Genomic DNA, 12,900 nt, shown 5'->3' with positions numbered 1-12,900 from the left:
AGAGTGATGTTGACAAGAAAAGCCTTTTTTAAAAAGTTTTTTTTTTTCCCCTTCATTTGTTTTGTTTTGTTCTGATTTGCTTTTATAGTTAAGGAGATGATTTTAATCTCTTTCTTTATATGATTAACACCAGGGTAAACGCCAGGTTCCTTGGTAACATATCAGATCCATTACACACTGTCTTCTGCTGTCTTACCACTGTCAACTCCAGTGGGTTGCCATTTCCTTCTCGAGTGCATGAAAGTGAAAAGTGAAAGTGAAGTCGCTAGTGTCCGACTCTCAGTGACCCCATGGACTGCAGCCCACCAGGCTCCTCCGTCCATGGGATTTTCCAGGCAAGAGTACTGGAGTGGGGTGCCATTGCCTTCCCTGTTAACCCCATCAGGTCACTACTTTTCCCACTTACCTTGTTTCCACACTGTATTATCTGTGTGCTATGCTAAGTTACTTTCCCTTGGCTCCTTTGTCCCTGAGATTCTCCAGGCAAGAATACTGGAGTGGGTTGTCATGCCGTCTTGCAGGCGATCTTCCTGGCCCAGGGGTCACACCTGCATCTCTCACCGCTCCTGCGTTGGCAGGGCTTCTTGGCCACTGGAGCACCTGGGAAGCTCGCTTCTTCACATGTGCCGTGTACTCGGCATTGCTGTGCTGTGTGCTCTTTCTGGGAAACCTTCACTCCTCTCTCATAATTAGCCAGCCCCTCAGGGTTTAGGCTCAAATAGGTGTCACTCTTCCTTACTCCCTTCCTGCCTGTTGTCTTAACCCTTTTTCAGTGTTTCTTATAGAACCTCATACATAACCTTTGGAGCACTCACTGCATTTTCTTAATTATGAAGTATAATTACTTTATCTCCATCTGTCACAGAAGATGAGTTCACATTCGTATCCCATGAGTCTAAAACAAAGTTAAATACTTAGTGTTTCTGAAAGAAATATGAATTTTATTACTCTAAATTGCCTATTTGGGAACTGTAAAAATTGGGAAATAGCCATTTAAACTTCTTTTCTTGAAATTATCTATTGGGAGCATTTCAAATGGGTAATACAAAATTTATTTGGAAAAAAAGTCTGTGGCAATAGTTGGAAATAAGATTCTTGCTTCCTCTTTCCCCTTCTCCCTTGTGGCCTCCTTCTTCTGTACCTTTCCACCACCTCCATGTGTTTGCAAACTCAGTAGTATTTAACTGTTTATCCGTTTTTATGGCTGTTACCAATACGTGTATTATTCTGGAAAGTCAGTTATAAGGCATCATTAAAAAAACATTTAACATTGCTGACTGAAGTGATCACTAATTGAGAAGAATTCTGTTTTATTCAGAGATCAGAGAGGTTGAACTAAAAATAATGTGGTAGCTATATTCAGATATATATTCAAATATATTACTGAAATAATACAAATCAATGTCTCTTTTATTTCTTGGGTGTAATTTTGTACATTTGGTTCATTTAAAATTTTAATTTGAATAAAATTAAATTATTTTAATGTAAATTATTTAATTTATAAATTTTATGTTTTATAAATTAAATTTTAAATATAAATTTAAATTTATATTTTATAAATGCTTTTGAACTGTGGTGTTGGAGAAGACTCTTGAGAGTCCCTTGGACTGAAAGGAGATCCAACCAGTCCATCCTAAAGGAGATCAGTCCTGGCTGTTCATTGGAAGGACTGATGTTGAAGCTGAAACTCCAATACTTTGGTCACCTGATGCAAAGAGCTGACTCATTTGAAAAGACCCTGATGCTGGGAAAGATTGAGGGCAGAAGGAGAAGGGGACGACAGAGGATGAGATGGTTGGATGGCATCACCGACTCAATGGACATGGGTTTGGTAGACTCTGGGAGTTGGTGATGGACAGGGAGGCCTGGCGTGCTGCGGTTCATGGGATCGCAAAGAGTTGGACACGACTGAGTGACTGAACTGACTGAACTGAACTGATATTTTGTAAATTTTAAATTTATAAAATTTATTTTAAAGAGCTCAGTACTTATAAGAAGCTTCATCATAAAAACCCCATGGCTTGATTTCTTTTATAGTATTACTCTGGAAATTTAATATGAATCTCTGAACTACTTAAAATTAAGTAATTTAGGAACTGAACTTTAGCATTTTTCTCTACTTCTAGCATGTATTGTCCTTATATATTTCTGTTCAGCAAAATTATTCCTGAATTAATACTGCTTGTATTATTTACATTTATTTTATGGTTTATAAATACTTGATATGGTCGTTTTAGACACATTGGAAAACTGAACTAATTCTGTAGTGACTTTTTCCCCCATGGTCTCTCTTTTTTTTTAATAGAGATATGACAGAAGTTGTCCATATTAAAGATCGGAAGGAGGCAATTCATGAGTTAAAATATTCACCAGATGGAACTTACCTTGCTGTTGGTTGCAATGACAGCTCAGTTGATATTTATGGAGTTGCTCAGCGGTATAAGAAATTTGGAGAGTGTGTTGGATCACTTAGTTTCATCACTCATCTGGACTGGTCCTCAGACAGTAGATATTTACAGACAAATGATGGTAATGGTAAAAGACTTTTCTACAGAATGCCAGGTAAAGCTTCCTATAAATTATATATAATTTGTAGATTTTTAGTTCCTTTAAAATATCTTAGAATTTTGCTGGAGGCAGAGTGTCAGTTACATTTGAGTATAGGAAATCAAAGAAAATCTGAGCTAATATTGGAGGCATTGTGATCTTTTCTACAAGTCTCCCTTATCATTTGAAATCCTTTGCTTCTTAATTAAAACTTCTTTGTTTGGAGGATCTAAGACAGACCTATTTTATGTTGAATTCCATGCCATATGAATAGCATATGGTGAAGTCCTAGTGTATATTAGAAAGTCAAAATGTCACTTTTAATGGGTGCAACTAATTAACTAAATATAATGGATATATATGTCTGACTATAAATTGTTTTGTCTTCTGTTGTTATCTCAAACTTTGCAAATATTAATAATGTAGCTAAGAAACTAATTTTGAAAAACAGAATTTTCATCAAAGCTTTAAAAAGAGAAGAATTAAAGACAGAATCATCAAAATATCTCTCAGTACTTTAGTATGATGCTTAATGAATTAGTAACTATATTGCAGTACTTTATTTAATAAGCCTGGCTACATAATTATATTAATATATCACTCAGTTTTTGTTAACAATCTGTAAGTTACGAAGATTGACCAATCCTAAAGTCATGTTGCCTAATGTCAATGTATTACTTGTCATTCATCCTTCTATGATCATTTCAATTATCTTTTTTTCTCAACCATGTATCTTCTTAAGTTTCTCTTTTATTACATGATTTGCTACTTTCTTATAACTTTTACTTTTCCTTTGAAGTTACCCCATTGTGACTAATCTATAGCAAGACTTTAATATAGTTCAGTTTTATTGTCCACATGGGTGACCCTGCTAAGCTACATCATCCTCAGATCTGTATTTCTTAGAATCAGTATAATTTTGGTAGTGGCTTTTTAACAACTCCTTGCACTTAATTTTCTCCCTTCCTTACTATAGTCACTTACCTATTCATGTATTCTCCTTTAACTGGGTTGGGAAGATACTTAAATTTTGGAATTTACCATGTTATCAGTATAACTTATGCTTGAGTAAAAATTAAAGGAAGTAACTTCTTCAATTAATACTCTAATTTATTTTTAGGAGGAAAAGAAGTGGCAAATAAAGAAGAAATAAAAGGTGTTCATTGGGCTTCATGGACATGCGTTTCAGGCCTTGAAGTAAATGGAATTTGGCCCAAGTATTCAGATGTCAATGATATAAACTCAGTAGATGGGAATTATATTGGCCAAGTTTTAGTTACAGCTGATGACTATGGGATTATAAAATTATTTCGATATCCTTGCTTAAGAAAAGGTATCTTTTCTTTCAAAATAGTATTAATTAACTCTTTCTTACAAAAGTCCTTTAGGTTCTTACAGAAAATTAGTCTTAAGATAAATAAGAGGGTTTATGCTTTTTAAAATATGTGTGGTGACTCTGGTGAAAGATACTATTAAAGTGAACAGAAATGGCTACAGTATTTTGGCAATTAAGAAATTATTGTCATGTGTTACTTTTATTTTTGGATATGAGGTTTTCATTAGAAAGTTATTTTTGAATTCATGTATTATAAATGGGCTAATACTTTACCTCTTTCTTTTTATTTTTTATTATTATTTTTTTTACCTCTTTTTTTTTTTACCTCTTTCTTTTTAAAGAGTTATTTTTCTCTCTACTTCCAGAATTATTTCATATAGTCAGAATATACAATTATAGTTTTACTTTTCTTATGACTTGTTATCTTTACTCCTTTAACTTGCTGAACATATATCTCTTAGGAGATATTTTTCTTACATCATTTTCTTAAGAATTCTGATGAAGTAGTCAGCTGTCTTAAGTTTAAGTCACAGTTTAGAGTATTGGTTTGTTTGTTGGTTTTTGAGAAAGTGTTTTTGCTTAAACCCTTAACATATTGTTTTGATATTTATTTATTTTTCATAACTGGCGGTGGAAGAAAATTAAGGGGTCTTATCACTGGTTATTTTCTATATATTTTATGATCACCTCTTTTTCTTGGGTGTCTTTTGAAATGATATTAATCAATCTGTTAATAGGCCTGAGGATAATTACATGAAATGCGCTATTAGTCATTTATTTCTTCCATGCCTTGTTCCAGAAAGTATTTGAGTCAGCTTATGGCAAGTCTTTCAGCACAAAAATAATTATGTAAGTAAAGAATTCATACCAAGGGAAATAGAAATAGAAATACCATGTTAAAGTCAGATAAAGAAATTGACAGTGGTCAAACACCAAAACTGAATCTGAGATTCCTGAGACCAAAAATAAGATAAAGTAAGACACAAAGTAATTTTCACTGTAGCTATTTAAAAAAAAAAAAAAATACTACTCAGAGAAACCCAAGTTTCTTCTCAGATTAATTTTCTAAGAGTTCTCTCCTATAGTATAGGGCCTTATATGAGGTACAGTTGAATATATTCTTAAGAGTATCAACATCTGTAGCCGATACAGTCATAATTTTCACCTGCTTGTTAATAAAAGCGGTTGGACATATGTTAAAATGGAATTTAGTAAGAGGTAATTTTGGAAACAGCAGAAATAGTTTTATTCAAATAATTTAGGTAGTCCATTGATGTTAAGGACCCACATTTCTCAGAAGTCTAGACTGGTATTTGTTATGCCTCTACAGTCAAGTGGTGAGTTCCAGATCCTACCAGCTATTTCATCTTGTCCATTCCTGCCTGCCAGGTGTCAGCTTCCTGAATGGACGTGAAAGTCCCTCCATGAATAATGCTAAGGATGTTAAAAGGCTAGCTAGATTCTCTAGCGATTGAAGTAACCTATTTCTGGATTCTACCACACAGCCAGGACATGAGAGTCACCAGGCACAGGTTTTATTGTGATTCAGGTGACACTTGCCTAGTTAGAAGGTGTGAGATTTAGTAAGGTTAATCATGGTCATGCTAATCTTGGACATCGCTTCAAGTCACTGTTTCATAGGGTGACCTCTGCAGGAAAAAACAATACTTTAATTTTCTGAATTTTCCTAATCAAATGGATGAGATTTACTCTCAAATTTTATCTTTTGCACCAGAGAAGACTATTTTTATTGCTTGATAATTTTGTTTCATTTATAAAATATGTAGCAGTCTTTGAACTGCTTTAGGAATATTTTACCAAAGTCTTTAAGAAGAGTTAGTCTTGTTCAGTTACTGCTTGAAGAATATAAGTATAAATTGTTTTCCTTATTTTCTCTTTTTTTAGATTTTAGTTAGACATTTGTTTTGTGATAAGAGTTTTTATTTCTAGGCATTTGTGAGTCAGCTTGAGACTGGGTAGGTAACTGGGCGAGAAGACAAAACAGAACTACTGCATATTTAAAAGATTAGTAGAAGTATTTTAAGAGTCTGTGTTTATTGAATTTACAAACTATCATAAAGCTAGTAGTATCACTATAGGAAAGTTCTCTTTCTTTTAGATTAGTTATGTGGTTGTACATTATTTCATTACAGTAAGTTGTACTATTGATCCAACTCAAGTTTGGGAAAAGATTGTGTCTGATGTATTAACGTATTTTAGCTAACCACTTAGGTAATATCTATTACAATCTAAGGAATAAAGCTTTTACAAAATGTGGGAAGAAGTTAAGTAATAGAAGTTGCTTATGTTATAGAATCATTGTAATTGAAACATAAAATGAAGTTAACCCAGAATTTGGTGGTGGTTTAGTCGCTAAGTTGTGTCCGACTCTTGTGATCCCGTGTACTATAATATAACCCGCCAAGCTCCTATGTCCGTGGGATTTTCCAGGCAAGAATACTGGAGTGGTTTTCCATTTCCTTCTCTAGTGGATCTTCCTGATCCAGGGATCAAACCCAGGTCTCCCACACTGCAGGCAGATTCTTTACTGTCTGAGTTGCCAGGGAAGCCCAGCCCCCTCAAATTCCAGCCCAAAGCATTACTCTGCTTTTTTTCTTTCTTTCTGTCTATTATTATCCTCTTCTCTGGATTCTCCTGCTGTTGACCATAACCCCTCTCAAATTATCAGGCATTTCCCAGGCAGCAGCACTGAGGCTGTGGTAGACGGTGAGGAGGCCAGGCTGGCGAAGGGTGGAGAGGTGTGGCAGGGTGATTTAATCTGACACCTTCATCACTGTTAGTACTTGCCCCAGGACTCTTTCAGTACTTACTGACAAGTGAAAATTTATATTGGGCAAAAGCATTTTTTAGATTCCAGGAGAAACTTCTTTGGAAAAACAAATACCGAGCAATAAAACAGATAAGTGATGGAGACTTACCCAACACCATTTTTCTAAGATTCTAAGATATTGTTGCCTATAGCGCTATGTGTTTGTTTTTCATTGCTGTAAAAACTGTTGTGAAATGTGCTACAGTTCATGTGTTTATTCTCCTGTCTGTGGACATTTGGTTCTTTTCAGTGCTATAATTACAAGTTTTTCAGAGATTATAGGAGTGAAATTGCTGAGTCATAGAAGGTTCATAAGAAGATGCCAAATTGTTTTCCAAAATAGTTATACCATTTTACACAACCCTGTTGAATACATCTTCTGCTACACTTGGCAATGCCACAGTTTTTATTTGTAAATCTAGTTAGTGTAAATGGTGTCACATTGTCTTAATTTACATTTCTCTACTATTTATAATAAGGTTGACCATCTTTCCCAATATTTTTTAATTTTCTGCATTTTCTTGTCTATCAAACACAAGTTCATATCTTTTGCCTATTTTTAGAGTTTGTTTTATTGTTTAATGGAAATAATTTTATATACTCTAGATACAAATGATTTGTAATTTTTATGGATTACAAATGTCTTTTCTGAGTTTGTGACTTGTCTTTTTATTTTCTTAATGATATCTTTTGTTGACTAGTTTTCATTTCAGTGTAGTCAAGGCAGTTTCTCCTTTCTTTCTGAACAGTCCTGTTTTGTGTATAAGGAATTCTACTTTTTCATTTCAGTTCAGTTCAGTCGCTCAGTGGTGTCTGACTCCTTGCGACCCCATAGACTGCAGCACACCAGGCCTCCCTGTCCATCACCAACTCCCGGAGTTTACTCAAACTCATGTCCATCGAGTTGGTGATGCCATCCAACCATCTCATCCTCTGTTGTCCCCTTCTCCTCCTGCCCCCAATCCCTCCCAGCATCAGGGGCTTTTCCAATGAGTCAACTCTTCTCATGCGGTGGCCAAAGTATTGGAGTTTCAGCTTCAGCATCAGTCCTTCCAGTGAACACCCAGGACTGATCTCCTTTAGGATGAACTGGTTGGATCTTCTTGCAGTCCAAGGGACTCTCAAGAGTCTTCTCCAACACCACAGTTCAAAAGCATCAATTCTTTTGCACTCAGCTTTCTTCACAGTCCAACTCTCACATCCATGCATGACCACTGGAAAAACCATAGCCTTGACTAGATGGATCTTTGTTGACAAAGTGATTTCTCTGCTTTTTAATATGCTGTCTAGGTTGGTCATAACTTTCCTTCCAAGGAGTAAGCGTCTTTTAATTTCATGGCTGCAGTCACCATCTGCAATGACTTTGGAGGCCGAAAAAATAAAGTCTGACACTGTTTCCACTGTTTCCCAGTCTATTTGCCATAAAGTGATGGGACTGGATGCCATGATCTTAGTTTTCTGAATGTTGAGCTTTAAGCCAACTTTTTCACTCTCCTTTTTCACTTTCATCAAGAGGCTTTTTAGTTCCTCTTCACTCTCTGCCATAAGGGTGGTGTCATCTGCATATCTGAGGCTATTGATATTTCTCCCAGCAATCTTGATTCCAGCTTGTGCTTCTTCCAGCCCAGCATTTCTCATGACGTACTCTGCGTATAAGTTAAATAAGCAGGGTGACAGTATACAGCCTTGACGTACTCCTTTTCCTATTTGGGACCAGTCTGTTGTTCCATGTCCAGTTCTAACTGTTGCTTCCTGACCTGCATACAGGTTTCTCAAGAGGCAGGTCAGGTGGTCTGGTATTCCTATCTCTTTCAGAACTTTCCACAGTTTATTGTGATCCACACAGTGAAAAACTTTGGCATAGTCAATAAAGCAGAAATAATGAAGGGCCTTTGAGAGCTTATAATCCAATTTCTACTAAAATAGAAATATAGTCTAAGAGAGGTTAAGTGATGTACTCAAGCTCCTGTCTTTTTAAGTTGTCAAGATAATGCTCAAACTCTCATCTTTTGATTTCAACTGTAATATTCTTTACATCCGACTTTTTGTCCCCTTTAATGACTAATAAGGGTTGGAGTTCATGCCCTCTCAGTACTCTTCTTGCCTCCTCTAAATCTAGAGTTTCAGTTCACGTGTATAGGCAAAGTGAGGGAAAATATAATCTTATTTTTCTTTTCCTTTCTTTCTCTTTTCTCAAATACCTAATGAACTCTTGCTGTTGGTCAGGCATTAGAGATGTATGATAAATTAGGTACCATCTTGTCCTCAAAGAGCTTATAGTTTATTAGAAGAGTTAACAAGTAAATAAACTATTGTATTTCATTGTCATAATCACATGGGGTAATCACTGGGAATTCTGGAAGCATATATGAGGATGTGGTTAGTCTTGGTGAGTCAGGGTCACTTCTTAAAAGATACGATATCTCGGGTTTACTTTTAAGATAAACTGTTTATCATAGTTAAACAGTATTGGTTATTGAATAATCATTAATAAAGTCACTTTGATTAGAAATAGCTGGCTTCTGTTAGACTTATTCCATAGCTTTCTTGTTGAATTGCTGTGGTTTTTCCAGAGGAGTTGATCTTAGAAAAGTCATAGAGGAAATAGCTTGGAAAGCCTTACAGGATTATCTGTACGTCTCTTGGAGCTGTTACCCAATAGTTAAATAAAATAGTTGCTCAAATAACTCTTCTTCATTTGCTCTAAACATAACAAAATTAGTACATTTTAAAAAATTGAAATTTATTTGCCAAATTTTCTGGCTTTACTGTTTAGAACTCTCTGGGGCCCAAGAGTATGTGAAGGGCCCCATCAAAGGAAGTAATAGCCAAAGTCCTCTTAACAGGCAAATAATGCATTCTCATATAAGAAGGATGGGACTCAGTCTTAACTTACCAGACTTTGTGGCGTGAATTGTGGCAAGGTACCTGTCTAGAAGATTACTGACTTCTAATAAGCTACATAAAAAATTGATTCCTGAAATAGTAGCATTTCTGTTGGGTAGAAAGTAAATTGTAATTTATATAGTTCTGGTTAAAACTTTTATTCTTTGATTAAGATGCCTATCCCTAATTTCATGGCCAAGGTGAAAGTTTTTCTGAAGTTTATAATTGATGGATCTTTGTCATACTGAAATACAGGCCTTATATAACTTCATATAAAGCTTTTAAAACATTGTCAGAATGAAGTCAAACATTATTCTGTTTACTGTACTCTCACAGGAACATAGGCATGTTGCCAAATATCAGGTTTATCTAAGCAGAATATAGAGAATATATTCTGAACTTTAGAATCACAAAAATGGCTCCCATCATCACACGGATTTTTTTTTTTTTAAATTAGCTAAAAAGTTAAACAACTCCTTTACAATTGGAGAAATCTGGTTCCAAATGCTGCGACTTAACATCACTAATGGTAGAATTGTGCCCCTTGAAATGATGTATCAGAAAGGACATAACATTGTGCAAAAAAAATCACATATAAATCTAATCATGAAGAAACAGTGGACAAACCCACATTGAAAGACATTATACAAAATACATAGGTTTAAAAACTGAGTGTAAGAGGCAGTTGTTTGGACAGCTGGACGTTTTGTATTTTGGTCAGTATGGTGTATGACGTTGATTTTTGTACACTAACCCAACCTTGCGTTCCTGGCGTACATCTCATTTGGTTTTGGTGCATAGTCCTTTTTACATGTGTTTTGTTGGTGACTTAAGCTTTAACAGGATATGCCTCAGCTCGGACTGAGGATAGCGGGGCAAGATTAGCTCGGTCAGCTTCACTTAAGACTGAAGGCTTCAGGCCAAAACATTCAGGCTTTCTAATATGAAAACAGTGTGAAATGAAAACTTGTGTTGCTTCAGGCTTTTCTTAAAGCAGTAAGATAATGCCTCACATCCCTTGTGATTCTTACCAAATTATATTGTGAATCAGTAGAGCAAAGATTTCCACACCTTCATGTACACTCATTCATTTGTCACTGAATTTTTGAATTAACATTTTTCCCCTTTGATAATAACTAAGATAATAGAAGTAGGAGGCATTGGTTCAGGTATAGAAATTGTTGTTTATATTGGCTTTTGTGTATATTGGCATTTGTTTATCAATTTAAAGGTATATTTTTGTTATAGGGGCCAAGTTTAAAAAATATATTGGCCATTCAGCTCATGTAACTAACGTCAGATGGTCACATGATTATCAGTGGGTTATTTCTATTGGTGGAGCAGATCACTCTGTCTTTCAGTGGAAATTTATTCCTGAAAGAAAACTAAAGGATGCTCTTCACATAGCACCCCAAGGTGAGTAGTACATACTGCCTAAACAATTTTTCTGCCAAATAACTCTTCATGTAACTCCCAAATAATAATTTTACTGTTGAAATGTACACTAGCCTTATGTTAACAGTACAGATTATTATTAGTGGAAATTTTAAATTAAAATATTAAGTCTATATGTTTGAAATCAAATGTCACAAGGCATGGACTACAAAGTACTTTGGTTACATTTTAATCTTATCTGATGAGTGAAAAACATACATTAATAAAGCAAACATTTAATATATTCTCTGGGAGATGGGTATCTAGGTTTCATTTTGGTTTTGTTTTTGTTTTTTTTTTTTGACAAGAAAAATTATCTAATGTCAGTTCATCTCTTACATACAGTTTTTTCTAGCTGTTTTTCATGTTAATTATAGGTTATATTTACTTATATTTGCACAGACATTTAAATTTGATGTAGCAGTCATTGGGGAGCCAGTGAAGGGATTTAAAGGAACTATTGAGTTTGCAGTGAGTGGAGAGGAAGATAATATGTAGTACAGTTTACTGACATCTGTGTCACTTGAGTAGGTAATTTTATTTGATTGTTTTATGGCTTGTCTCCATGTCAGTTGGCAGTCAGCTCTCAATCCTTAATTTTATTGTGTTGTTTTGAAAGTGAATCTTACTTAAACAAGTAATGATGCATTTTTATAAATTACAGAAAGTCTTGCAGACTCTAATAGTGATGAATCAGATTCAGACCTGTCTGATGTTCCAGAACTGGATTCTGAAATTGAGCAAGAGACCCAGCTCACCTACCGTCGGCAGGTAATTTTTATTACCACATGAGCTTTTCCTGAAAAAATTTCTTCTTTATCTTGCTCCTTGTTTACTCATCTATTGTTCTCTTTCATGGTTTGTAAGTTTCCAAGAAATGTATGGCTGTCTCCCTGTTTAAGAGTTAAAGTATAGTTGTATAAAGTGTTATTTATATTAAGTGCTTGATATACTAACTGTGCCTGTATTGTGTTTTATTATATAATATGTGTGCTTTTTGTCACAGTATACTTACATTGATTTCCTGTGAAATATTCTCTTACGAAGTATAAAAATTTCACGGAAACTAAATATGTATCTGTCAGTGTGATACTTAGAAAATGTAAATTAGTTTGTCTTTCCAAGGAAGTAAATTTCATAAAGAACCTTCCTATTTAAGATAGTTATTAAAAGTTTAGTGATCATAGTTACTGCAATGTCTGAAGTTACATTAAGAATCTACAACACCTTTATTAATTTATATTCTAAGAATATTTCTACTTATGTACATTATTTAAAGGTTTACAAAGAAGATCTACCTCAGCTTAAAGAACAATACAAAGAGAAACAAAAAAGTGGTACTTCTAAAAGAAGAGAGCGGGCTCCAGGAAATAGTATTCGATTACACTTTGTTCACGGGTACAAAAACAACTACTTTTCATTTATGTGTTTGAATTTTGGTTCACATTTACTGGCTGTGTGACTTTAAGCAAGTCACTTAATCTCTGTTTCTGTTTCACCGTCTGTAAAATGGAGATAAGAGCACTTTACTTCATAGGGTTCTGTGAGGAGTGAATAAGTCAGTACTTGTGGTGACTTAGAGTATTGTCTGGCACATAATAAGCATTATATAAATATTTGTTAAATAAAAAATTAATTTTCTTGTGAAAATTTAGTATTTATAAGAAATGGATCTATCTTAAAGCAAGAAAAAATAAGTGAAATATAAGAGACTATCATCTCCCCTTAATATGTCTAATTTGGAATGATACTGTGGCTTGTTTTAGCCTAAGCAGTTTGGCCTTCGTGTCTTAGTTTCAATAAAGTACTGTTTCTGGGTTCTCTTAGAATATCTGGCAATCCAGGGCTCACGTTTCATCCGGGGACA

At 34.7% G+C, this 12,900-nt stretch overlaps 1 protein-coding gene across 9 annotated transcripts in view; it reads left to right on the top strand.

The window, feature by feature from the left end:
• EML5 (EMAP like 5) overlaps window positions 1–12,900 on the top strand; it is a 154,527-nt gene that overhangs the window by 59,900 nt on the left and 81,727 nt on the right. For all 9 annotated transcript variants that reach the window (XR_010664010.1, XR_010664011.1, XM_065941690.1 and 6 more), the window contains exons 9-13: window positions 2,306–2,562; window positions 3,668–3,880; window positions 10,848–11,015; window positions 11,698–11,804; window positions 12,313–12,431. Coding sequence is in view for 7 of the 9 variants with exons in the window: in XM_065941690.1 (XP_065797762.1) it covers window positions 2,306–2,562; window positions 3,668–3,880; window positions 10,848–11,015; window positions 11,698–11,804; window positions 12,313–12,431 (864 nt within the window). In the remaining 2 variants the exon portion in view is untranslated. The remainder of the gene's footprint in view (window positions 1–2,305; window positions 2,563–3,667; window positions 3,881–10,847; window positions 11,016–11,697; window positions 11,805–12,312; window positions 12,432–12,900) is intronic.

This window comes from Muntiacus reevesi, chromosome 7, assembly GCF_963930625.1.
Source record: "Muntiacus reevesi chromosome 7, mMunRee1.1, whole genome shotgun sequence".
Taxonomy (NCBI): Eukaryota; Metazoa; Chordata; class Mammalia; order Artiodactyla; family Cervidae; genus Muntiacus; species Muntiacus reevesi.
Note: the sequence above shows the minus strand (reverse complement) of the source record. Positions and strands in the feature narration are given on the sequence as shown.